The sequence below is a fragment of the Rhipicephalus microplus genome, unplaced genomic scaffold, assembly GCF_043290135.1.
Source record: "Rhipicephalus microplus isolate Deutch F79 unplaced genomic scaffold, USDA_Rmic scaffold_13, whole genome shotgun sequence".
In the NCBI taxonomy this organism is placed as follows: Eukaryota; Metazoa; Arthropoda; class Arachnida; order Ixodida; family Ixodidae; genus Rhipicephalus; species Rhipicephalus microplus.
Genome location: NW_027464586.1, coordinates 22,004,305 through 22,032,213, shown reverse-complemented (window position 1 = coordinate 22,032,213; position 27,909 = coordinate 22,004,305). Strand labels below are relative to the sequence as shown.

General features: G+C 47.7%; 2 protein-coding genes across 2 annotated transcripts in view; one reads left to right on the top strand and one right to left on the bottom strand.

The window, feature by feature from the left end:
- The window catches only part of LOC119162992 (carboxypeptidase M-like), a 1,476,599-nt gene that overhangs the window by 1,209,287 nt on the left and 239,403 nt on the right, over positions 1–27,909 (bottom strand). The window contains exons 6-8 of the mRNA XM_075882656.1: positions 12,446–12,618; positions 11,521–11,704; positions 10,981–11,115 (exon numbers count right to left, since the gene is read on the bottom strand). The gene's annotated coding sequence lies outside the window, so the exon portion shown is untranslated. The remainder of the gene's footprint in view (positions 1–10,980; positions 11,116–11,520; positions 11,705–12,445; positions 12,619–27,909) is intronic.
- Positions 5,267–6,459, top strand: LOC142784004 (P2X purinoceptor 7-like). The gene is made up of 3 exons (XM_075882621.1): positions 5,267–5,331; positions 5,887–6,105; positions 6,330–6,459. Exons 1-3 carry the CDS (start codon positions 5,267–5,269, stop codon positions 6,457–6,459), a joined length of 414 nt encoding a protein of 137 aa, XP_075738736.1.

The following is a 27,909-nucleotide window of genomic DNA, read 5'->3' as shown; positions in this document are numbered from 1 at the left end:
TTACTTACTTACTTACTTACTTACTTACTTACTTACTTACTTACTTACTTACTTACTTCCTTTCATTTCAAAGGTAGCAATTGCGTGCCTAGTCGAGAATGACACGGAAGATTCTTGCAAATTAATTACAGCGCCATTAGTTCGTAAGAAATCCATGCCGATAATCAAGTCTCTTGAGCATTCCGGCAGCACAAAAAAACTGGCGACGTACGTGAAACCCCGCATTCCAATTCTTGCTGTGCATATTCCAGTAGGGTCGATGAACTGCCCTCCTGCTGTGCGAACTTGTGGTCCCTTCCAAAGAGTCAGCACTTTCTTCAGTATTTTAGAAAGTCTGCTACTCATCGCTGAATAATCTGTGCCGGTATCTACCAGTCCGATGACTTCGAAGCCGTCAACGAACACACGTAAATCGGAAGCAACGTCACTATTGAAGAACCGGTTTCTGAATCGGTAGTCGTTCAGAGTCAGCAATGGAGGTTTTTCTGCATTAGCGTTGACAGCGGCCTTGCCTCCACAGGACGCTGACTCTAGTTTTTCCGACGCGGGCTTGGGGAACGAGACCTTGCGGAGCTTGCTGAAGGTCGAGGCCTAGGCGATCTATACCTCCCCGTTGTCGTTGCACGAGCTTGGTGTCGTCGGAAGCCACTTGAGGTTTGAGGACGTAACAGGTATTCTTCAATTTCAAAGAGACGTTCACCATTTCGTGGTCGAGGTGCTTTAGCAGTAAAACGACGTAGTCCTGCCTGGCTGTAGTGGCACGTTCGGTAGAGATGACCAGGCTCCCGACAGTGATAACACAGCGGTATCCTGTCGGGAGTGCGCCAGACATCGCTCTTCCTTAGTCTCCTCTCTGGCGTTGGCTGCAGGGTGCTCGGCGGCATCGGGTACTACATAGGTGTAGCCGCTGCAACGTTTGCACGTCCTGGAGGTCCTCGTAGTAGCACATCGGCATACGTCATTCTCGTCTTCTGTTGTAGTGGCGGCCCTGGCTGTGCGTTGCTCGAAGATTCGCGGACCACCTGCCTGACCTCCTCATGGATCACATCGGCGAGAGACGAAAGCATTGGAGCGTTCTGGTCAAGACGCTGCTTCTGCAGCTCTTCTCGCACAACAGAACACACCAGCTCGCGTAGTGCTTCCATGCCGTTACCGAAGACTGGAGGCAACATGTCCAAGGAAGTGACGATCGCATCCCGGTTGGATAACCTTTCCATTGTAGTCGCCTCGGAACGAAACTCGGCGACGGTGCGCGGCGGGCTTCGAATTAGTCCGGCAAAGAGTTCTTGCTTCAGGCCTCGCATCAGATGGCGCAGCTTCCCGTCTTCGCTCATATTTGAGTCCGCTCGGCGGAATAGGCGAGACATGTCTTCCAGATACATTGCGACAGTTTCGTTATTTCGCAGATTTTTTGTCTGGAGCGCAGCTTCAGATCTCTCTTTGCGGTCTGTGTTCGGGAAAGCAGCGAGCAGCTCCCGTCGAAAATCACTCCACGACCGGAAGGTAGCTTCGTAGTTTTCATACCATGTTCCTGCGCTATCTTCCAGTGTGAAGTAAACACTTCCAAGTTTGCACTATTCCCCATATCCGTTAGCCTTTGCGACGCGTTCAAAGTGTTCAAGCCAGTCCTCTGCGTCCTCGTAGCTTTCGCCGTAGAAAGGCTTTAATAGCATTGGCTGGTTTACTACAATGTTGGCTGGAGTGACCTGAGCTGTCATGCCGGTTGCGTACCCCTTCCCAGCCGTTGATGTTCCAAGGGAAGTCGGTTCCGGATGAAAATTCAGGACCCACACCACGCAGGCGTTGAGTGCAGCGCTGATGAACAGGCGTAAGCTCATTGGGTCGAAATCGCTGTGGTTCTGGACTGTGCTCCGTCACTCGAGAGGGGCTTGGCATCTTACCCAGCACTTCCATCAGATTTGTAACGCACTCTTCAATGAACTCTTTTATTAGGCTAACCTAGGCAGGGCGAACTTGTGCCCAAAAATAATAACACAGCTAGAGTGTCTCGAGGATTCACTTCTGCTTCTTCGTCTACGTTCTTCTTTTTTTCAACACGGTTCGCGCGCAGCTGGGTCCCGCAGGCTCGTGCCTCGCAAACCATCTAGAGGGCACAAGTATCGGCTAGTGCACGTAATTTGAAGTCACATTGTGTCGATATAGTAAAGAAAGGCACGCGTAATGCAACCAAGATAGCTGGCTTGCACTCTCGGGCCTGATACGATACATATTCCTTTCCATGTCGTTGACCTAACTGTTGAAGGCTTTGATCGTACCCCAGATGTTCCGGACGGTGTTTGACGCTGCAACCTTCGCCGTGGTATAACTGGCTGCAAAGGTTATTGCGAACAACTTGGCACTACTGCGGGCGGGCCGGATGTGGGAGTTTCAACAGAGGCAGGTGCCTGCTCGTCGTCGTCATCTTCCTCATCGGAGGTGACCTCAAAAGGCTCACTCGTTGCCAAGACGTGCCGCCGATTGCGGCGCAGGATGTTCCGGTTTTCTGTTCGCACATGGAGGAATCGAAGCCCCACTGATCTAAGAACCTTGGCTTTTTTCATCCATGTCTCTCCACCTATGCGAACGGTGTCATTGCTTTCGAGGCCTAGAAGTACACGTCTGCTGTGGTTGCTCTGCCGATGTTTCCTTACTCACGTGGGAACAAGGGGTCTGAAGTCCGGTATGGGGGTCCGCATGCGTCTTCCTTGTAGTAGCTCCTCTGGCGATCGCCCATCCTCCAATGGACATGTTCTGTAATTCAGGACGCCAAGCCAAAAGTTCCCATTCACCTCTTTCGTCTTTTTTAATATGCACTTAATTATCTGTACACCTTTCTCGGCAAGGCCATTTGACTGAGGGTACTCTGGCCAGGACTGGATGTGATGCGCTTCAAATCGAATTCCTGAGCGATCAGCCTGAACTCACAACAGGCGAACTGGGGCCCATTGTCTGTGCATACTTAGATTGATATAACATAACAGAAAAATATAGCTCTCAATCTTTGTATGACGGAACTGGCTGTGGCGCTGGGTAATAATTCAACTTCTGGAAAGTTCGACATTGAGCCATAGGCACAGAGATAATGCTGGTCACCATACTGAAACAAGTCGACACCCACGCGATACCACGCTTTAGTCGGTGTTGTACGCATGATTCGCAGTTCTGGCAGCTGCTTATAAGCATAAGTCTGGCATACTGAACAATTGCGAACTAGCCTTTCTATGTCAGAATTTATATTAGGCCAGTATACCAACTCTCTTGCTCTGGACTTTAATTTTCCGATGCCGAGATGCTCTGCATGAACACGCTTCATTATGTACGATTGCATGCTACTTGGCACCACGACCTTCGTTCCTTTTAGAAAGACTCCTTTGACCACCGAGAGTTCGGAAGCAGCCGTCTTCAGCGCACCTTCCACAGTGCACCCATTCACAAGCTTGTGACGTACCTGACGGTATACGTCACCCTTGGTCTCATTTGCAAGTCGAGAAATAGTTTTTTTTCCTCACGAATGTCGATACTACTGCGACTCCATGAACTTTGACGTCACTTGTGAGAGGCGCAGCACCATCTTCAGAAGCAGGTGTAACAATACTGATTGTTGGCCTAGTTGGTACTTGCTTACTGACATGCTTTGGCCGCAAATAACACACACAAGAAGTAAAGAAACACTCAACGACAAGCACAAGTGGCTGCAAAGGTTGTTTGTGCCGCTTGTGCTTGTCGTTGTTTCTTTATTTTGTGTATATGCTATTTGCGGCCAAAGCTTGTCAGTAAGAAGCAGGTGCCCGGGAAAGCATGTCAGCCACAACCATATGTTTTCCTGGAACAAAAATCAAGGTATACTCATATTTCAATAACTGCAAAAAGAAACGCTGTACTCTAGGCGGCATATCAGCAATAGCTTTCTTTGATATGTCAAGCAGTGGGAGATGGTCGCTCTCAAGAATGAAAGGATGTCCGTATACGAAGTGATAAAACTTCTCGCACCCAAAAACCAAAGCAAGAGATTCTTTTTATATCTGTGAACAACGTTGATCGGTTTCGTTAATAGCTCTTGAAGCATAAGCCACAGGTCTCCAGGCGCTCCCATGAAGTTGAATCAGTGCCAAACCGACACCGTACTGCGAGGCATCCACCGTTATTTTTGTTTCTCTGCCTGGTTCAAAAATTGCTATAAGTGGCGATTCGCTAAGCTCCCTGCATATAGCCTACCATTCGCTCTCGTGACTCATTGTCCAGTCAAAAACAACATGCTTCAACAGCGAACGCAACTTAGAAGTGCGCTGAGATAGTGACGGCACATATTAGCAAAAGTAGTTGACGACGCCCAAGAGCGTCTGTACCGCTTGTTTGTCACGTGGTGCCGGCATTTTCAGCAGAGCTTCGACCAAAGCAGGGTCAGGGCATGTGCCCCTGCTGCTGGTGATGTCACCAAGATAGAAAACTTCTTCAACGCCGAACAAGCACTTTAACGCGTTGAATGTCAGTCCTGCTTTCGCTGCCGCTAGTAGCGTGTTTTTGAGCCTCTCATTGTGTTCTTTCTGGTTAGCCATCCAAATGAGCATGTCGTCAACATATACACGCACGCCAGGTAAACCATCAAATATCTCGTTGAGCGCTTTTCGAGAAACTTCACTTGCCTATGAAATGCCAAAAAGCAGTCGAATAAACTGATAACGACCAAAGGGAGTTGCGAAGGTACATATTTTGGAAGACTGTTCATCCAGTGGTATTTGATGGAACCCGGTGTTAGCGTCAAGCCGAGAAAACATCTTCGCTCTTGCCAGCTCTGCTTCTATGTCTTCTCGGCGCAGCATCTAACAATGTTTTCTCTTAAGGCATTGATTGATTTTTCTCGGGTCCATGCATACCCGACACCTGGTGTCCTTTTTAAAGGAGCACTGGCATAAAATTTACTCATGTCAACATTTTTGCGTCAACGAGTGGCTATCAACCCCCTAGTACTGATTTGCAACCTAAAACGCATCTTAGTGACGAATAAATATCTGTAATACTGATTAATATACTCGCTATCGAACTCTGTTCAAAATGACTGGAAAACCTACCAAATTGTAGTTCTGGCAGAGCTACCGCGTGGCAAGTCGAAACCGCTGCACAGCTGATGCCGCTTTCACAAAAAATGGAGATGTCACACTGGCGTTTCGTCTGCTGCGAACGCACGTGAAGTCAGCCCAGCTGTTTCTCTGATGGCGACGTCGCGAATCATTTTCGTTTCGACCCTTTGCAAAGCAGCCATTCGAAAATGGACACCAATTTGAGCAGCGACGAGGAAGTTGCTACGGACACGCGCATGGGCCACGCTGACTGGTAAGATATGGTACAATCAGCTTTATTAGCGCTATATGCGAGTTAGTTGTTGGTGATGACAGTTCTTATATAGTTAGCTTGTACTCGTGTATTCATGCACTGCACGAATGTTAGTTACAAACTATCTCCTACGATTGTACTGCAGTATTGCTTTGTCGGGTATCGCTGTGCCGTGGCATGTGCACAGATAGCAGTCATCGCGCTGGTATAATGCGCGTGGTGAGATAATCACACACACTATAGGAAAATGTGAGTCAACGGACTGTAACCTAGCTCGATGGGCCACATCGCCATCACTGTCGCACGCTACTAGGCATCTGTCGAACAGACATGCAAGGCGTGTAACTTAGAAAGATGGGCTAGTTGGCACTTCATGCTGTTAGACGGTAGAGCGCTGTATCGTCCTATATCATGCTAGGCATCTCTGAAGCGCTCATGTCCACATCAACATCGTGCGTTTGCTTAGCAACTTTCTTTATTTTGCATGCATCTTTGCATGTGCGATATCGTGAACTGTGTGAGAGAGGCTGACGGTTTTGGCGACCGCTTACATAGGTGCCAATGCGGCCACTGCCGTCCCATGGAAATGAAACTGGAGTCGTTGTGCTGCAAGGAGGAAGAATGCGTGCGGCCGCTTATTCCAGAAGAAGCGGGCTGCATCACCGCTCATCTCATATTTTCGCAGGCCTGCATGAAAGTGCACACGCTTGAGGTAGCTTATTACGCCCTCATGAACGACCATCCCGATTTCCTTGAGGCCTCGGAAATACACAGGTACGTTGCCAAAGCATTTTCAATGAGCACGTTCTGATAGAATTTTGTGCAACAAGACTTAATCCCACCGCACACCATGTGGTTAAAAAAAGTGACCAGTGTACAGTCAAGCAGTTCGTTCTTGCTAGACATTTCAAAATCTTTCAAAAGATTTTTTTAAACCTCAGCGTTCCTATTTTACGTTTTTCAAGCAGAGATCTCCGACTCGGCGAGTTATTTTTCAGGCGGTACAGGTATACTACGTACCGACAGTTTGCTCTGTGGGTGTGGCGCCGTCTGGGACGAAAAAAGAGAGTGATGCTTCCTAGCTGTGTTGGCTCTGCAATAATGGAAGCCTTCCCATCTCAAGAATAATGTGGATTTCGATACCCGTAATATTAAAGTGCATGTGTAAAGTGTTTGAAAACCTTGGCAACTATTCGTGCAGCTAAGATGGACAACACAATATGCAACCTATTACGTCCAATATTTTTCCGACACATATTTGAAGAATAATTATTGAGGCTGTGTCAAGGTATTGCATAATGGGTGACCATTGGCCCGCACAGTAACTATACCTAGCCGTTAAATAATAGACCAACTTGTGATGCGAATCAGCATGGGTATAAAATATGCACATTGTCCAATGAAACTGCAGGAATTTCAACAATTAGTCTCGGCAAGCATATTGCTAGAGTGAAGGTGTGACTTTTAAAACCAATTAAATTTAGTACACCTTCTTTTAGGCAATGTAATGAAAAGGTTGCAATGCAGTGGCATTTCAGCTGCCTTTGCTCCACAAGATGGCATGTACAAGGATTTATCCAAACAAACTGCAAGTGTTATACAGACAACAGCATTCATTCAGCACAGCAGAAGCACATGGATGGTAGTGCAAGAAACAATGACAAGAAATGCCACAACACCCATATACCGACGTTACACCTAGAGCAGCAAAGAAAATTCTTTGTATATACGCACTTGAAGCAATAGCACCACATCATCATAAATTGTTTATAACATCAAGATCACTAAAAAGTGCACTTCAGTAAAACTTCTTGCTGTGAAACTAATTATAAATGTATTATGCAACAAGGAAAAAAAAGAGACAGTAGCAAACGCAAGGCCTTTTTACACACACTTTCTCGTATGTCTTCCCCTGTTATATTAATGCACATACTATACAACACAAACTGTATTCAAATGAGTATGAAATATTTTGGTGTTTTTTTTATTTTTTATGTTATTGACAGAATGTTTAGGACGCATAGTGCAAGCTGGAGCGGAAACTTTTCTTACAGCATTGACGGACCCAGGTGCGCCTTCACAGTTTTAGTATAACTGAACTGTACAATCGCTCGAGACAACCACATTATGTAGAAGAGAATGTGGTCTCTGAAGATTATGTTAGCTACAATTTACACATTTTAGTTCAAATTACACTAGTATGACCCAAACTGGATATGATGTGCAGAAGGATGTGCACATTCCAAACTATCTGCTTGGGATGTGCATTTTCGCAAGCAGATAGCTTGGGAGCCCTTAACTCTTAATTGTCCCATTCGAATTTGTCACTGCTGTACAATCACTAAATACTCAAAATAAAGCAACAAAATACCAAATCATGACTACAAATGTCTCTTGACACTCTGAAATTTAGAACAGTACTTTTTTTAACCTTTCCTTCGCAATGCTACTTCTGTATAAGGTAGTCATCACTTGTCATCGAAAAAATGTCGTCCCAAATAAATGGTGTGACAATGGCCAGAATAATGTGAATTTGAGAATGGTGTTGGCTTTGCAGGGGGATGTCAGACTTTTCGTCTTTCTGCAGAGTTTGGGGAAATGCTGCCAAAGATGGTAAATGAAACTCAAGTTTCTCCCAGCAGCTTCAGTTGCATTTTTTCAGCTAGATCTTCTGTGATGTCATGGCAGGACGAGTGGGCTCAGTTTGGGTATGTTCGAATAAAGAGGAAGCGGACGGTGGGCCTCACCTTGGGGACGGCCGCCATGGGCATACTGTACTGAAAACAGTATGCTCAAGGTTTTAGAGTAACACAGTTGCTTTTCTTAGATCTTGGTGCATGATACTTGAGACACGCGCTATATTGATGAAGTACAATGAGGTTTCCTTGATGAAAATAGCACTTGAGCAGAGCAGGAGGCCAAAATGTGGGCATCTGAAGGGGGTGCAAAAGAGGAATTTTCCCCCTCAAAGCAGACCAGCACTTTTTCTCACGTAAGCCACACCAGTGCTCCCTCTCCTACCCTAGCTGGATGAAACAGGAGCATGCACCTCACCTCCAATACGAAATCCTGCCCCAGTGTCCATGGACCTGTCAACACTGAAATCAGGTGTTGAAAACAGACAGAATAATTTCGTCCCTGCTCACGCTCAGCTCTTTCAGCTAAGGTGATGTCCCTCGACGGCATATTATTGTTCTTCCTCGCTGCAACACCCCAGAAACAAAAAAGCCGTTCGAAGTGAATGAGCAGGCCAAATGATGACACTCTTTTGCGTGCTCTACAAATTCAGTAATGGGACTGAGTTCAGAGGCGTTCAGTCGCTACAGCAAAATAATGTCAAGAGTGGTGCATGGTTCAAGGCCTGAGAAAATATGGTGAGGAGCCTATTTGTATGGAGAAGACATAAATATGAGAATGACATCCCAGTCCAATTGTTCAGAATCGACATGCTTTGCAAACATGTATGCCATCATTTGGTTGAAGTGCTCTGTTAGACCATTGGTCTGCACGTGGTTGGCTGTAGAGGTGCAGTAAACTGTGCAGCATGTGCAAAAAAGTAGCTGAAAAACTTAGTATAAAAACACTCGCCCTTTATCGCTAGGCTTAGTACACCATGATGCAGGTAACCCTAGGTTGTCTATGCCATGAGCACGAGCAGTAGGTAGTGCAGCTGTTACTGTGTATCTTGTTTGATTGATTGCCAGTCGCATGGAATCGGTTCATATAGAGCAAGGCCAACACGGTCAAAAGGGCGTGATGATAGTAGCAGCAGCCGTCATTATTTCCTTGCATTGAATTGGCGTAGTGGTGTTGGCTTTGGGGACGTTTTCTGAGACACAACGTTGGACGTTGATCCAGGTGCTTTTGAAGAGTCCAGCTGACGGGTGATTTTGTCGATACACCTCATGAGCTCGAAGAAACGCTGTGAGGCGCCATCGGCAGGGAAGAAGAAAAGTGACGGCAGTAAAGAAAACTTGACGCCGCGGTCCGCGATTTCAGCTAGCTGGCCCAGCAGCACATTTGACTGAAGTTGCAGGATGGCCTTTGCGTGCGAAATTAAACACTGAAGCCAGATTACTCAGAGGAGGTCAACAAGCTCTTAGCGCTTCAGGAGGGTAGTCACTATTTCTCGTACGTCTGCTGAAGGTGAAAGCCGTCGGATCAGTTGCATGTTCAGGTGCAGGCAGCAGTCATCAACCAGAGGACTTGCAAGTTTGTCATGAAGCTAGTTGTCAGTTGCGCAACGAGAGTCCAGATGGGCGACAATGTAGTCATAGCGTTTTCAGTACTGGGTGATATGTGCCGCGGAAAACTTCCTCAACTCGAGTGAACCACACCTCACTTGACTGCCCAAAATGGTGGTAGCTTGATGACTATGCCACAGACGCCGTTGCCAGTAACAGCCACAGAAGTGGTAGTGCCTCCATTGGCAATGATCGCTGGAGCAGAGCTTAAGGGAGCGTGGCCAAAGTGGGGCTGTGCAGAATCGTCAGGCAAGTGCACATTTTCGTTGTGTTGCAGCTGTTCCTGGAGTTGGTGCTGTTGGCCCTTGATCACGTGTTGGGCCTGCAGTTGCTGTGTAAGCACAGTAAACTTTTATTAAACAGAACGTGAAGGGACCAGCAAAATATTGTTGCGAATATATTTCAGAGATATTTATAGGGAAAATAAAACAAGTGAAAATGGCGGTTGTTGATCCCCAGCCAACATCGTCCTACTCTTCCTCCTTCACTTTAATATGATAATAACTGCGACATCGCAACAGTATGTTCCATTTAGCAGGAGTTCCAAATGAAACGTAAAACCACGAACCAAGCCGCAAGTGATAGCAGGAGCACACACAATTTTCTGTCTTCCATCGAGTGAAAATGTTCTCATTAGTGGCACTCATATTTAGAACCATTGGCGTGACGCGTGCGCAGAAGCAGTGCCGTACTGTTTCACTACAAAGGTGTCAGTGACAGAGCTTGTGGGTGGCTTCCAGTTGACTTAGTTGAAAAACCGCGACAAATGTGCGGCAACAACTGCTGATTTGTTCACAGTTCCATAGGAGCTCGTTAGAGGTGGGGGTGGCAGTACTCTCGGGAGGTCTGCCCTAAGAGCTGTTCAACAGCTTCAAGAATACTGTTGATGTAGTCTGCAAGATTAAGCACAGGTTATGATGAACATGAGAAAAAAAGAGGGTAGTTAAGCAGAAAAACATCAGGGCTGGAGCCTGTGCACTGTCCTACATTACTGTTTTAGTGCATACTGAGGCTAGATTTACAAGAAAAAATTAATGCAATGTGCACATGAGCAAGCCCCTGGCTGGCATGATGATGACAGGTCTTTCCACATGGAAGAATATCAGGGGTGTAATAACCAAAATAACTTGCTGGACGTTTTGTATGGTGCTAAATACCAGCGAAATAAATCCATAGAATGGACAGTTATTCTTCTCTCAATTCTATTTTTGGTTGGAAATCTCTACTAGTGATTTGATAAATACTTGTGAGTGCAAAAATGTAGACATGCATAAATTTTATGCGATTGCTCCTTTAAAATTCAAAAAAAGCACACAGAGAGGATCGGTGCTGTACTTAGCTGGCTCATATGACTACATATGGCACCGCGTTGAAAACTAGATATAACACACTCTACAATAGATACCTTTACTGAAGCTTTAGCAGGAAGATCACAAATGTTGCAGGTCTCAAAAAGTTCAAGAGGGAGTACTCATATATATGAAATTTCCTTGAGACTGGACCTTCCTGCTGGCCCAAGGAAACACCTGAACTGAGGAACCTGTGGGACGGAAATATCACAACATGCCCTTTTTACTTCCAGTCAAATTTCACATTAAAAATATTGTAAGGATATTCACCGTGAGTATTGCCAGCTGTTCAAATCATTCACTTACAACAAACATTTAATATGCAATGAAGAGTGTCATTAAGGAGTGATGCTACTATAAAGAAGAAAAACACTTCCTTAAATCAAAAGTCTAGGAAACTGAAATTTCTGCTGTATACATAGGCATTTTAGCTGCATGCCAAATGCTGTTACCTTCATTTAGTGTAGTTCATTAAACCTGTATGTCTACTCGCTTTCATGCCAAATGTTTCTAACTGCAATTCATGACGCTCAATGTAACAAGTGATGGTAGAGGCTACGGCTAACAGGCACGAAGCAACTCCTTTGGAAACTTACCCTTCTGAGCTGTTCGAAAGAGGTTCATATGTATCATTGTTGGGATCATCCCGATATGACAACGATGGCTCAGATCGCACAGGTGTCGCAGAGGTCTCTGGTATTACAGGTGCCACAGGTGTGGAGCAGTGCTGCTGCTCAAGATGAGCCACTACATCCGAAAGGCCGATGTCTGTCTGGAATTCTGCAAATGTAACCAAACGAACATCAGTTGCGTCAACAGGTGAACAAATATTGATGGCGCTTTATGAAGCTGCACATATGAACAGGCAACCAAGCATTCAGCAAATAGGCTCATAATCATTTAATATTCTTGTAGTAGAGAAACCGCTACTTTTTATCAGAGAGCAGGCCACTGCTTTCATGCTACAATAATAGCTGGAAGAGTTTCTCTTCCCAACTCTGCACAGTCGAGACATGACAAGGAAGGGCACAAGATTTATTTTAGCAAATTGTGGGGTTTTCTGAACACTATAACAGTTAAATGCAAAGTTGGGCTAGTTAAAATGCTTGCATGGCTGGTGCAGCACTCAAGACGAAAACATAAATACGAAGAGGTTCCGTGAACTCTTGTTTTTCTTCACATCTGTCTTTAGCACTGCATCAATAGTACAGTACAATGCAAGTACACGGCGTTATTGGTACTTAAACTCCACTGAAATACAACTACCGTACTTATAATTTTATTCCCCTAACTCATACAGAGAACGAAGCACGAGAATTCGGCATGACCTGATTAAAAAAATACTTGCGCGAATGCTGCCAGAGGGGGCAGATTCTCGAGGTGACACTGAATGCTCCATTAAGTGTCAACTGCCCCCCTCTGGTAGCGTATGAGCTTAGCAGGGTTTTCCGACACCACCATGCATGAGAACCCCGGCTGAAACATAGATCTCAATGTAAGCAATTGAAACAATATACACACCTGTTTCTTTCATTGTGCTAGCCATCTGGATTCCAATCCATCTTTGTGATTTTGAAAGCAACATTGCCACTGCATTGTGTTGCCGCATTTCTTGTGGCCACTTTGTCGGATGCCTGCGTTGCAGCATGCATTTGTGCCACGGGAATGAAGCATTGTTTTCACGCTTCTTTGCCCTATAAAACAAAATATAAAATATTGTTTCATTCATTTAGTCATAATGACATCACTACATGTGTTGATACCTTTCAAGAGAAGAATGATCACTCACGTGTCAAGGCCACTTAACAAAGTTCACCAATATAAATGGCAGTGTCATCCTGAATTACAGCAATGTGCTTTGGTACAATCTATAAAGGACCACAGAAGCCTAAATGCAGCTGGCTGAAGGGTGCATAATATTTTTGAAACGGGGCAAGTTTGAACTATGATCAAGCATTAATTTAGATCACATTTTGGGGTGTCAACTAATTCGGTTGCTGGTACATAGTCCAAGAATTGATGGTGCACATGTTATGGGTCACCGCATAGGTGCAAAACTTGTAATGTCGCTCAGTTAGTGCAAAACCTGTACGAGGTTGACCTGATAAGCATACTGACTTGCGTTAACCTTTGTTCTATATATATTACTTTTGCCTTTATGATTAAGGATAAAAAGTATGTCATGTCAGCTGATCATCTGCAACTCCCTAAAGTGTGCTCAAAACTACTTGGTGTAGTAGTTTAATCAAAATATACTGGAATTTATTTGCACTGTTGATTAAACCAAGGAAGCTGTGCAGCTCGCATGTTATTTAGGCGTTTCAGACTTTGCGACAAAACGCACTGAAGCTGTGCCCATTCCTTTTATATGAAGACAGAAAATTCGATCCCGATTGAGGCTACTTCGCGATCGACAGTGAATGTGTAGTAGTGTCAATCGGAATCCGCTCATCACGAGTGAAAAAATCATTTACGGCAACGACAGGGATATGAGGTGAATCTGAACATGTGAACTGTCATATTTACAAGTGTATAGCGGACTACTCTGATCCTCCACTCCGATACCGCACTTTACGCACCTGCTGCGGGCTTCATCACAATGACATCACAGGCGTTTGACGAAGCGGCAGGCTCGCAATCCTTGCTTGACAAGCTCTGCGTTAAATGCAAAGTATTTATCAGTCCCGGCCGCACTCTCAGAGCTCAGGAACACCAACTGCGCTCCTCATGTCGCGGACGTTTGGCGAGTGGATGGCTGCTTTCAGCTGCTGCAGGGCACACGGAAGGAATAGAGCCGGCCTCGAGAAGGGGGCCTCGTACTGCCAGTGAAACCTAACTAAATCGCCAGCACAGGATTTATCCTGTAGCAGCTCGCCGGAATGTAAAAGGAGCAAATGCAGCTGTTCTTCACAGGCGTCCAGTCCCTGGGTCCAATGGCACGTACGAAGTCAACCCACTGCCTGCGTTGAGGTTCGTGGCTTGGAAAGGCATGAAACGCCACGGACTTTCCGCTTTTTCCGCGCCTCGACGTGCAGGCTATCACTACGCAGCGGTTCCCCGACATTCTGGCACGTATTGTCCCTCTGAATGATCGAACTCATGCAGTGGAACACAACGCAGATCAGTCGATGCGACACGATGACTCGCATGCACGCTTCAAGACAGCAAGGAGGGCCACTGAGAACATGGCTGGGCGTCGACTCCAAACACACTCAGAGATCGTTGACGTCATCTTTACTAGCGTATCGTCACTCAGGATAGTATTTGTGGAATGTATCACACCGAACACGTAGCACTAGTGTCGATTTCGCAGGGCAGCCTGTTTTTCGTTTTTTCTCCGTAGCTTTTCTACGTTGTTTGACACCGAAATAAAATAACCTCCACGCGATGGACGCCATTCAAATTTGGCCAAGAAGACCTATGCATACCAAGCGATCGAATGATGGCCACATCTCGATGTTTAAATTTGATGTCAGTGCTCCTTTAAGCACGAGACCAGTGGGCTTACCCAATCTGCCGGGCTGCTGACTTTTTGTATGATGCCTTACACTTCCATTCACTGTAATTCAGCGCGCAGAGGTTCTCGCAGCACCATATGCACTCGTATGGCTGGCTGAATGAGGGGCACGGAACCCTCGCGAAGGGTGATCCTGTTCTCGTGCTGTACACGGCCCGTTCCTTGAAAAAGCTGGGGAAATTGATCGATGATTGTGGAAGAATTGTTTGTTATGGCATCAACGTTTCATTTGATCAGCCCCAGGTCCTCTGCAGCTGTCAGACCTAGGAGGGCGCCGTGGTCTTTCTTAATCACGAAGAAGTCTGTGTAGATGTTCTGGTCCCCGATGATCACGTGCGACAAAAATGTGCCTAGCTGTTTGATGAAGCCGCCGTTATAGGATCGTAGAACCGCGTTGCTTGCTTTTACTAGACAGGCCTGAATTTTTCGGAAAAGTGACAGCATCATCAAGTTTGCTCGGGACCCTGTGTCGATCTTGACGTTGATGTCCGTCCTGCAATATTTACTTTCATGATCCAGTCCCGGTCCCTGCTGATGTTTCTGATCATCATCAACATCATTAGCCTGACTACGTCCACTGCAGGACAAAGGTCTCTCCCATGTTCCGCCAGTCCACTCGGTCCTGTGCTTGCGGCTGCCAATTTATACCCGCAAACTTCTTAACCTCATCTGCCCACCTAACTTTCTGTCTTTCCCAAATCCCCTTGCCTTCTCTGGGAATCCAGTTAGTTGCCCTTAATTACCAGCAGTTATCCTGTCTACACGGTACATGCCCAGCCCATGTCCACTTCCTCTTCTTGATTTCAACTATTATATTCTTTACCACCCTTTGTTCCCTTTCCACTCTGCTCTCTTCCTGTCTCTTAAGGTTACACCTACATTTTTCTTTACAATGCTCGCTGCGTCGTCCTCAATTTAAGCAGAACCCTCTTTGTAAGTCTTCAGGTTTCTGCTCCATAGCTAAGTACCGGCAAGATGCAGCTGTTATATACCTTCCTCTTGAGGAATAGTGGCAATCTACCTGTCGTAAATTGAGAGTGCTTGCCAAATGTGCTCCGCCCCATTCTTATTCTTCTAGTTACTTCAATCTCGTGGTTCGGCTCAGTGGTTATTACCTGCCCTAAGCAGACATAGTCTTTTACACCTTCAAGTGCACTATTACCTATCTCAAAGCGCTGCTCTCTTCAGAGATTGTTGTACATTACTTTTGTTTTCTGCAGATTAATTTTAAGACCCACCTTTCTGCTCTCCTTGTCTAAATCTGCAATCATGAGTTACCATTTGTTCCCCGCGTTACTCAGCAATGCAATGTCATCGGCGAACCGCAGGTTACTAAAGTACTCTCCATTAACTCTTATGTCTAATTGTTTCCATTCGAGGCCTCTGAACACCTTCTGTAAGCATGCAGTAAACAGCATTGGGGAGATTGTATCCCCCTGCCTTACACTCTTCTTGATTGGCATACTGTTGCTTTCTTTATGAAGCAATATGGTAGCAGTTGATCCCCTGTAGATTTCTTCCAGAATGTTTATATTGTGAAAAAGAAAATGCACCGTTGCCAAGCAACATCGCCACCCCTTGGGTACTGGATTCTGGACTTCTCTCGCTTGCCTCGTGCTGATCGTCGCCGGCATCGGTTTGACAGTTACTCTGTCCCGATCGTGTTTTCGTCGTAGGGTCACTGCCGCAACACATGTAAATAAACCCCTTTTCAACTGGTGGAGGGTGCTGACATTCCCCGTCGCCTGAACCTGTGTGCTGCCATTCGCCGTCACCTAAACCTGGAGCTGCGCAACCGAACGCTACCTCCCATCATGGCCACCAATAACGCACAACCTGGGTCTTCCCCTCCATCGTTCAGCAACCCCGGCGTTCGTCGCTTGCGAGAGCCCAAGGTCTTTGACGGAGCTGATGAGACCGACGCGGAAGATTGGTTCACTAAGTACAAATTGGTGAGCGCCAACAACAAGCGGGATGACGCAGACAAGTTGACTAACTTCATCTTTTACCTCGCTGACATGGCCGAAATGTGGCATAACAACCACAAAAACGACATTACGACTTGGTCCATCTTCAAAACATCGTTTGCTGATGTTTTTGGCCGACCCGCTGTCCGCAAGTCCAGAGCCGAACAACGCTTGCGGACTTGCACACAGAATCCATCGGAATCGTTCACCAGTTACATCGAAGACATTATAAGTCTTCGCAACCGTATAAGCACCGCCAGGCCTGAGTCCGAGAAGATTCAGCACATCCACAAAGGGATAAATGACGGCGCATTTAAGATGCTCCTGGCACGTAATCCTGCCATTGTTGCTGAAGTTGTCACTTTATATCGAAGTTTCGACGAGTTGAGGAAGCAGCGCGCCCGGACTCGGCCACTTTCCTCACACGCCGACTCGCTCTCCAGTCTTACTTCTGTTCCCGATCACTCACCAACCCTGCAAGAGATTAAAGAAGAAGTAGCTAGGCAACTGTCGTTGATTCCCTTCACGCCGCAGCTGCCGTCCTCTCATCTGCCCTCACCACTCCGCGACGTTATTGCCGAAGAGGTAACTCAGGCTGTTCCTGTCGCTGCCCACCAGCAGCCTGTGGCCATGCCTGTTCCCCATGCACCGGCTATGCAGCCTGTGGCCGCGCCTCTTACGTATGCCCAGGTGCTACGCAGCAGACCCCGCCAGCAGCATTTGCCACCCATGTCTTCAGTTGCTCTCAACTCCAGCCCTTTATCGAAACCTTGGGCCGCACCGCGAGTCAGCAATTCCTAGAGCACTCCTGCCAATTGACCAATCTGCTACGCCTGCGGTACTCCAGGACACATGGCACGATATTGTCGCCGTCGCTTCCAACCACTTAACGACGCTACTCGGCCGTTACCGTATGACCCACAGCCCATGCACCTACCTGCTCCCTATTCCTCACCGCAGTATGGCCACACTAACCTTCCAGAGTCTCAGTCAACCCAATCCCCCCTCTGACTCATTCTCCCCGCTCCCCATCTCCTCACAGGCGATCACTGTCCCCAATGTGTCCCCGACCTGCTTCCTCCAACCGGGAAAACTGAACGCCGCAGTTCCACAAGCAAGAACTGCGCCATCGTCGAAATGCCCCAGTCCTCGCACTTCACCTGCTAACGTCGTCAGCATATCTGTCGATGGTGTTCCTACCTTTGCCCTCGTCCACACAGGTGCTGCCATTTCTGTTATAGGTGCCCAGCTCTGCCGCTCCCTACACAAAGTGACCACACCACTCTCTGGACTACCGCTTCGTATGGCTAGCACACAAACAGTTCCACCTCTCGTCACCGGTACGGGCCGCATATTAATCCGAGGCTCTATGTACGTTGTCGAGTTCATCGTCCTTTCGGTGTGCTCGCATGACGTTATCCTCGCGTGGGACTTTCTGTGACGTCATCATGCCGTCATCGACTGCGCACGCGCTGAAATTCAATTTTCCCACCTGTGTGACGAATCACTGCACGAAACTCTTGAGCGGTCGCCAAAACTTGTCGTGCGTGAGGCCACTGAAATTCCGCCAGTCTCTCTTGCCGTTGTCCCTGTTTACTGCGATGACCATAACGAATCTACGGTAAAGTTTACACCTTCGAACGTTTTCATGAGCCACACAGCCGTTTTTTGCCTTTTGCTACACTTGACGTCACTGCAGGCCGAAGCAATATTTCCGTCTACAACCCCCTTTCTGCACCTTTTACGCTACTTGCCCGCGAATGTCTCGGTCGAGTGGAGTACCTTGATTCTTATTTATTCCTTAACATGCCAGACGAACTGTGCAGTAGCGCCTCGACCAAACTTCATGCCCTTTCCACATTGGAATGCTCGTTGAGTGACATATTCTCGAGTTCCATCGCCAACACCTTAAGTGCTCAGGAATGCGCCGAGCGTCTCAATCTCCTCCAGCACTTTGCAAATTCATTCGAGGTTTCTCAGCCGCAATTGGGTCACACTTCCACAGTGCACCACAACATTGACACCGGTTAACACCAGCCGTTGCGTCAACGATCGTACCGTGTCTCTACTGCAGAAGGTCACGTCATCAACGATCAGGTCGCTACGCCGTCGCGTTATTCAACCATCACACAGTCCTTGGGCATCTCGTGTCATTCTAGTTAGAAAAAAGGAAGGATCGATTCAATTTTGTGACGACTTATGGCGATTAAACAAGGTGACGCGGAAAGATGCCTATCCATTACCGTGCATCGGCAACACCCTTGACAGCCTCCAAGAAGACGAATTCTTCTCCTCCTTAGACTTATGATCTGGATACTGGCAGGTTCTAATGTCGGAAGCTGATCGCCAGAAAGCTGTATTCACTACACCAGATGACCTGTGTGACGTCCCCGCAAACACGGACTGAACCCAGGTCCTTTCAAGATGTTTACGCTCGTTTCTTAAACCCACGCATAAAAAAACAGAAAAGAAAACCTTCTGTATCGAATGGCCATTCCGAAGTGGAGTACCTGGAAGGACTATTTCTACCGTTCTCGTGCCCCCCCCCCCCCCCCCCCCCCCCCCGCGCAAACACGAGGACCGGGCGACGCCTCGTTGTCTACAGACAGTGTGACAGTGTACAGTGGCAATAATCCGCGCGCACCCTCCAGATTTGTGGCATGAGGGAGCAACAGAGCACCTTTTGTTGGTTCGGGGAATGCGACCCTGCCGCAGCGCCTGTGCCGGGTGGGGTCTGACTTTCCGTCAGCCTCCGTGGCTCCAGGGCTCATTACTGCGTTCTGCGCGGATAGCCACCCGCGGCGTTGAATGACGAAGAAGCGGCGACTACGAAGAATTTCGCGGGAGACACCGAGCTGCATGGAGATGTCGAGACTCGTTCTGGACATCGGCTCATCAAGTACCAGAAACCGGGGAAATTGGTTCGGCCGAAAACATTTTGGCACAACACTGCAAACTCCGGACGTTGGCTATTACAGACGAGGCACTTTGTCCGAAGCATCGGGACCATTGTTTGCCCGTAATTAAAGTGTCTTGGGACAGCTCGCCCATCTCTCTCTCCGAGGCTTGAGTTCGTACATTGTTACTTGCTCGGCTTTGTTTGGAAGAGGGTTTTGTACTGGTGTGGGCCGCGGGGGCGGCCGTCGAAGATGATACACTGCGAATGACAAGAAAATGTGCCGCGTCGATAGTGGCGATTGGTTTGGTGCCACGGTAAGGCAGAGTCGGGTCCTACAAAAAGGGACTACGAGACGATAGGGGGTCAGAGAGATACGATGCGATGAACTCGAGATGGTAGAGAGACGGAATGGAAAAGGAAGATAACGGTGCGAAGAGATAGCGATGAGAGGCGATGTGACGATGACTGGGGCAAGGACGGTACGATGAGGAATAAAAGTTAGGGATAGGAGGCGAGTGAATGCAGCGTTCCGAAAGAGGACTAAGATGGAAATCACTGAGAGGCACGACGAAGGCGACGATGACGAAGACGATGAAGACGCTGACGAATTTGACAATGACCCCAAGAAGAAGCCCTGAGCCGTGACTCGAACAGCCAGCTCTGAGGCCCCAGACTACATGGACATTCTGTGAGACGAACTTCACCTCCCTTACTTAAACGAGCTTTGCGGGAAGGGGGTTTTGATAACTGATAACTTCATCGTGTTTGTGTCTTCATGCGTTTTCTTTGTATCGTCGCACTATTGTATTGTCAAAGTTATTTCCTTATGTATCCTGCGTTGCACGTCGCGAGTGTCTAAACCATGTGTTATAATTTTGTGTAGCGGTCGTTGTAAGCGGGCAGCATGTTTGTACGCCGTTTGCAATTGGTAATAAATGAAATGCATCGGTAACAGGAACAGATCGTAGCGTCTCTTACTTCCCGACCCCAGCATGAATCCCTGTATGTGAAGATGATTGAGACACATAGCCAAGAGGGAACCAGATAGACAAGGGGTTGAGTGGTCTTCCCTCTTTTTGGTAATCGGTGGCGTAGCGGGGGACGTCTCAAGTGGCGGCAGCGGTGGGATTACTGCTGGGGCAACGGTGCGAGATTTCGTCCTCGTACTAGGGAAGGAGAGGCGGCAAAATGAACGAGCAGGCTACCAATATGACCGACAGAGACGACCCACTAGAAATGAGCGCGTTAATGTTAGCGGGCATGGTTCGATCGTTTACGGGAGGTGATACGGGTCCAGATATTGGGGTCTTCTTGAAAATTTTGGAGCAGGTTGGTCACTTGGGTGGATGGCGGGATAGTGAGCTGCTCTGCATAGCACGATGCAAGATGGTAGGCGCGGCGCACGATTTTGCGTGGTGGGATGATGACGTCGCTGTGGCTGCAACTTTTTCTGAGTTCAAATATTTGGCCCTCAAGAGGTTCGATACGGAACCACTTATCTTCCAAATGGAAAGGTTTTTAAACGCGAGGCAGAAGGCAGATGAGGAGGTGAGGTCGTTTGCGAGTCGCTTGTGCATGCTCGGGACCGCCACCCTGGCGATCTCCGATAATAAGGATCTGGTGAGGGCTTCACTGGGCCGCGAAATTCTGGCCGAACAATTGCTCTCGAAATTTTTATTAGGCCTGAGGGATCCCGCCCGCAGATTTGTTCTCTCTCGAGACCCGAAAACGTTTGACGAGGCCATTGCCATAGCGGCCAAGGAGGAACAGATTGAAAAAGTGTCGAGGAACCATTTGTTACCCGTTTGATACGTAGAAGAGAACACGGATGTTGATGAGATGCATAGCCGCCTTGACCGCCTCGAAAAACTTGTAGAGAGCTTGGCAGTACGCAATAAGGTGAAACAGAATTGGCAGGAATTCCCGAAGCAGCTCCCTTATCCCTGCGGGTGCTATAACTGTGGCAGGTTTGGTCACTTTTGCGAGAATGCTATCGGTACCGGCGACGAAAATGGAATTCGACGGTTGGCAGCCGCATTCACAAAGACAAGGAGATGGTGACATTTGAATCTGAATACCTAGACGCAATTCCTCCTCATGACGGTGACGCGCAGAGGTCAATCGCGACCGTAAATATTCGCGAGGAAAGAAGCTCCGTAAAAACGAGTCGCGGTTCACCGTGTGTGGATGTGGTTAATGTTACTTCTGTGATCGAGGAGGACGTTCCGCCATTGAGCGAGTGTGTGTTTGGAGGAAACACTTGCACGCCGGTGCCACTAGGTGAAAGAAAAGCTGTCGAGGTTGCTGGAGCATATACAGACGGTTTAGCTGCGGTTTCTACCTCGAAGGTCCCACGAGAAGATGAGGCATTACCAGTAGGAGTAGCAGATATGGAGTTGGATGAGAATGGGTTCTCTGAGGATGCAGTTGTCAGAGTCTTGGTCGACACGGTGGTAGACTGAACGTTACAGAGAGTAGATGAGATAGAGGAATGCCTAGATCGCAATGGGGTGGTTTTTGTGGGGCCAAAGAGGAACTGCAGCACACTCAATGTACAGTGCACCAAGCACGGGCATGCGGAGCAGTGGTCTCATAAGATAGCTTGGCACATGCCCCAGTCCGCGACTGAGTTGAGTAGGTGGAAGTTCGGACCATCCAACAAGAGTCCAAGACTTGGAGTCGGGGAAGAAGTCTGCGTACGAGTAGACGCTGAGCGCTTGGGGATCGGCTAGGGCCATAAGAGTTCGCAATGTTGTATGCCATTTTATGTTCTATAATTCCCACTCTGTCATTGTGCATGTTACTTTAGTGAAGACCTTCTGTCGAAGTTGAAGTTTTTTTATTTTGTTTTGCTTTGGCTTGTACTTTTGTTTTATTTTGTTGATTGTGTTTTGAAATGAGGCCAGGCAGGAGATGGTACGCGAGAGTAATTCAGTGTTGCTGCCTGTATGACCTATGTTCTCCCGCCATCCCGCTTTTCGTTTGGTTTGAGATGTTCGATAAGATCTTAAAATTTTGTGCGTGTGGATTGAAAGCGTATTGAAATGTGTGTATCCTCTGTTTGGTTTATTTATTTATTTATTTATTAGAATACCCTCAGGGCCCGTAGGGCATTACAGAGGGGGTGGGTACAACATATATAACACACAAGAAAAAAAAACAAAATAAAGAAACAAGTATCAGATGCGCAAATCAGGAAGGCAACATAAGTCAACTAAAAATGTATAAGAATTCAAGCACATACAAGACAAAGATAGATAATGAAAACTGCGTATAGTTACAAGCATTGCTGAGAAATTGCAGTCTTGAATAACAAAGGGTCTGTTATTGATACAACGGAAGAGGGAAGGTGGTTCCAATCGGCGGCTGTTTTTGGTAAGAAGGCTGCTGAAAATAATTTGGTGCGGCAAAACGGAATGGCAACCTTATGCTGATGATCAATGCGCGATGAGTGGTATGACGGTTGTGAAATGAGGTCTCGCTTAATTGATGGATTGTGAAAAAATATCTTATGAAAAAAATGCAGTCGCGCCAGTTTCCTCCGGACAGTTAAATTGGGTAGGTCAAGGTTAGATTTCATTTCTGATATGCTAGCAGTACGGGAATAATTAGAACAAATGAACCGAACTGAGCGGTTCTGAACAGATTCTAACGCGTTAATTAAATTTTGCTGCACGGGATCCCATATAGCGGACGCGTACTCAAGCTTTGGGCGAATTAGTGATCGGTATAATAGAATTTTGAGGGACAGCGGAGCGCGAGAAAAGTTGCGGCGTAAGTATCCTAGCGTTCGGTTAGCGTTATTACAGATGTAGGTAACATGCGTGTGCCAAGATAGATTGTTGATAATGTAAACGCCGAGGTACTTATATGAAGAGACATGCTGGAGGGGAACGGCGTTAATTCTGTAGGTACAGGGGGGAGAAATAGATCGCCGGGTTATTGACATGCATTTAGATTTGTTAGAGTTGAGAGTCATAAGCCATTTATTGCACCAGGTTGAGACAGTGTCAAGGTCTGACTGTAGAAATTGGTTATCATATTCATTGTTTATTTCGCCAAGAGTGGACGCTGCAGGCGAAGTGTTTGATGTGCTCGCATGGTATACTGAACCTTCCACACACTTGACTGAACGTTGCGTGCCAAACCATCCGACGAGCAGCTATGATCAATGTGCGTTTTTTACGCACCATCCACGAGTTTCTGCGGTGATACTCAAGGTTTCAAGTGCGTTGTTCGCGGTAGAAACACGGCATCAAACTGCTTCATGGTGGGTGGTGATTCAGCGACAATCACAGATTGCTTCCTCTCAGCGACGCGCTCCCGCCAGGGCTGAATCACAAGTATGCTGTGTTCGCATACCGTATGCCTAAGACTGCCGCGATGTCTCAATTTCGCTGCGCAACCCGAAGGCGCTATGCGCCCGCATTTCTTGTGTTTTAATTTCCCCGCTGGGAAAATTCTTCTGCAAGATGAAGGGATTGTGACGTCCCCGCAGACACGGACTGAACCCCGGTCCTTTCAAAATGTCTACGCTCGTTTCTTAAACCCACGCATAAAAAAAGGAAAAGAAAACCTTCTGTAACGAATAGGCATTCCGGAATGGAGTACCTGGAAGGACTATTTCTGCTGTTCTCGCGGGCCCCCCTCCTTGCGCAAACACGAGGACCGGGCGGCACCTTGTTGTCTACAGACAGTGTGACAGTGTACATTGGCAATAATCCGCGCGCACCCTTCAGATTTGTGGCATGGGGGAGTAACAGAGCACCTTTTCTTGGTTCGGGTAATGCAACCCTGCCGTAGCGCCTGTGCCGGGTCGGGTCTGACTTTCCGTCAGCCTCCGTGGCTCCAGGGCTCATTACTGCGTTCTGCGCGGATAGCCACCCGCGGCGTTGAATGACGAAGAAGCGGCGACTACGGAAAATTTCGCGGGAAACACCGAGCCGCATGGAGACGTCGAAACTCGTTCTGGGCATCGGCTCATCAAGTACCAGAAGCCGGGGAAATTGGTTCGGCCGAAACCTTGCGGCACAACACTGCAAACTCCGGACGTTGGCTATTACAGACGAGGCACTTTGTCGGAAGCATCGGGACCATTGTTTGCCCGTAATTAAAGTGTCTTGGGACAGCTCGCCCATCTCTCTCTCTGAGGCTTGAGTTTGTACATTGTTACTTCGTCGGCTTTGTTTGGGAGAGGGTTTTCTACTGGTGTGGACCATGGGAGTGGCCGTCGAAGATGATACACTCCGACTGACAAGAAAATATGCCGCGTCGATAATGGCGATTGGTTTGGTGCCCCAGTAAGGCGGAGTCGGGTCCTACAAAAAGGGACTACGAGACGATACGGGGTCAGAGAGATACGATGCGATGAACTCGAGATGGTAGAGAGACGGAATGGAAAAGGAAGATAACGGTGCGAAGAGATAGCGATGAGAGGCGATGAGATGATGACTGGAGCAAGGACGGTACGATGAGGAATGAAAGTTAGGGATAGGAGGCGAGTGAATGCAGCGTCACAAAAAAGGACTAAGATGGAAATCACTGAGAGGCACGACGAAGGCGACGATGACGAAGACGATGAAGACGCTGACGAATTTGACACTGACCCCAGGAAGAAGCCCTGAGCCCTGACTCGAACAGCCAGCTCCGAGGCCCCAGACTACATGGACATTCTGTGAGACGAACTTCACCTCCCTTACTTAAACGAGCTTTGCGGGAAGAAGATTTTGATAACTGATAACTTCATCGTGTTTGTGTCGTCATGCGTTTACTTTGTATCGTCGCACCATTGTATTGTCAAAGTTATTTCCCTTATGTATCCTGCGTCACACGTCGCGAGTGTCTAAACCATGTGTTATAATTTTGTGTAGCGGTTGTTGTAAGCGGACAGCATGTTTGTATGCCGTTTGCGATTAGTAATAAATGAAATGCATCGGTAACAGGAACAGATCGTAGCGTCTCTTACTTCCCGACCCCAGCAGGAATCCCTGTATGTGAGAAATTATTGAGACACATAGCCAAGAGGGAACCGGATAGACAAGGGGTTGAGTGGTCTTCCCTCTCTTTGGTAATCGGTGGCGTAGCGGGGGACGTCTCGCCTGTACGAATTTAACGTAATGCTTTTTGGGCTTTTTAATGCTCCTGCCACATTGGAACGACTCATGGACAACGCACTACGAGGACTGAAGTGGTCTGTGTGTCTACGCTACCTCGATGACATTGTCGTTAGTTCTCTTGATTTTCCTAAACAAGTGCTTCAACTCGAACTGGTTCTGGCGTGTTTTACCAATGCTGGGCTCCAATGAACCTTAAGAAGTGCCGCTTCACCGCCCGAGAGCTGTCCATCTTAGAGCACATCGTGTCCAAGCACGTGTTCTACCTGACCCTGCAAAACTGCGAGCAGTCGCTGAGTTCCCGAAACCTACTACACTGAAAGAATCACGCAGTTTCGTCACAATATACTTGTACTTCCGGCGCTTCGTTGGAAATTTTGTGTCCATCATGTGACCACTGACCAACCTCCTACGTGCTGACGCAGACCTTTAGTCGTCTCCTGACTACAACGTCGCGTTTGCCACGCTCCGTAGTCTGCTAACATCTCCTCCCATTTTACGGCATTTCTACCCAGCAGCTGCAACGAAAGTTCACACAGACGCTAGCGGGATTGGTCTTGGCGCTGTCCTCGCCCAATGCAAGCCGGGCTACTCCGAACACGTCGTCGCTTACGCGAGTCGCACACTCACTAAAGATGAGGCCAATTACAGCAAGACTGAGAAGGGGTGCTTAGCGCTAGTGTGGGCGCTTCGCAAGTTCCGCCCTTATTTGTACGGTCGGCCATTCAACCAGGTAACAGACCACCATGCACTTTGTTGGCTCGCCACATTGAAAGATCCTTCTGGCAACCTAGCTCGGTGGGCACTACAAATCCAGGATTACGACATTCCCATCATCTATCGCAGCGGACGCAAGCATTCTGACGCCAACGCCCTGTCCCGTTTGCCTTTACCTCCCGACTCGGCCTGTGAGACCACTGGTACCAACTACATCGCATCTCTCGGCCTCGACTCCTTTGCCAGTGAACAACACAAGGACCCGTAGATCGCTTCCTTTTTTAACTGTCTCTCTGGATCGTCAACCACTGCAGTATCACGATCTCTCCGACGTCAAGCTGCTCATTTCGCCATTCATGATCGGCTGCTACACTGACGCAACTACGCCCCATGAAGGTCGTAAGTGGCTCTTGGTTGTCCCCGGCAGCTTGCGATCCCAAATATGCGTCTCCTTTCACGACGACCCCCAATGTGGCTATGCCAGAGTTTTCAAAACTTACGAACGCATTCGCCATCGCTTCTACTGGCGCGGAATGTATAATTTTGTTTGAAAATTCGTTATGGGCTGCCCTTACTGTCAACTCCGCAAATCACCGCCTTTCCACTCGTCCGGTGCGCTTCAACCGCTTCCATGCCCTGCCAAACGTTTCGATTGGATCGGAACTGATCTCTATGGCCCTCTACCGACAACATCAGGTGAAAATCGGTGAATTATAGTCGCTGTGGACCATTTAACACGCCATGTAGAGACCGCCGCCCTTCCAAGTGCCACTGCGTGGGACATAGCGTCTTTCGTCCTCCATCTTTTCATACTACGACATGATGCACCTCAAGAACTACTAAGCGACCGAAGTCGAGCCTTCCTATCAGAAGTCGTCACGGCTCTGCTTTCTGAATGCCATGTTGTTCATCGCAAGACCACGGCATACCAGCCGCAGACTAACAAGCTCACGGAGATATTTAACCGTACCCTCGGCGATATGCTCGCGATGTATGTGACATCTGATCATACTAAGTGGAATCGCATTCTTCTATTCATCACGTTCCCATAGAACACCGCGGCACAGTCTATCACTATATTTTCACCTTTCTTTCTTCTTTATGAACGCGAAGCATCCCAAACCTTCGACACTCTCCTTCCATACCGTCGTGACATGCATCTGTGTCCGAAGCTGCCCGAAAAACGGAAGAGTGCCGTGAACTCACACGCACCTTTACGTCACAAGAAAAGCAGCGCCAGAAAGAAAACCACGTCGACTCTTCACGAAGTCACAGCTATACCGAGGATCACTTGTATGACTGGCTGTTCCTTACAAACCCCCAGCCATTTCTCAAAACTCGTCCAAAGTACGAGAGCCCTTACCACGTTTTGGAGCAAACCTCGCCGAGGAATTTTCTCATTGAGCAACTTTCCCCATCTGGCTACATGCACCGCCGTGGAAGTGACATCGTCCGCGTTGCCCGCCTTAAGCCATATCATAGCCCTCTGCCTCCAGACTCTTAGGTCGCCAGGATGGCTCTTTTTTGGCGAGAGGCACATTGTGAAGAAGAACACGCATTGTTGGCAAGCAACATCGCCACCACATGAGTACTGGGTTTTGAGCTTCTCTCGCTCACCTCATGCTGATCGTTGCCGGCATCTGCTTGACCGTTGCTCTGTCCCGATCGTGTTTTGATCGTAGATCCACCGTCGCAACACACGCCAATAAACCCCTTTTCAATATATAGTTCATCGACGCCCTGATTCCGCAGGGTCTGCATGATTGCTGATA

What these genes read in the sequence shown, in the direction of transcription:
- LOC142784004 (XM_075882621.1), top strand. Translation starts at nt 5,267, where the DNA reads ATGGACACCAATTTGAGCAGCGACGAGGAAGTTGCTACGGACACGCGC. An exon ending in CGCATGGGCCACGCTGACTG is followed by an intron (nt 5,332 to 5,886) that starts GTAAGATATGGT and finishes CCGCTTACATAG; the next exon opens with GTGCCAATGCGGCCACTGCC. An exon ending in GAGGCCTCGGAAATACACAG is followed by an intron (nt 6,106 to 6,329) that starts GTACGTTGCCAA and finishes GTTATTTTTCAG; the next exon opens with GCGGTACAGGTATACTACGT.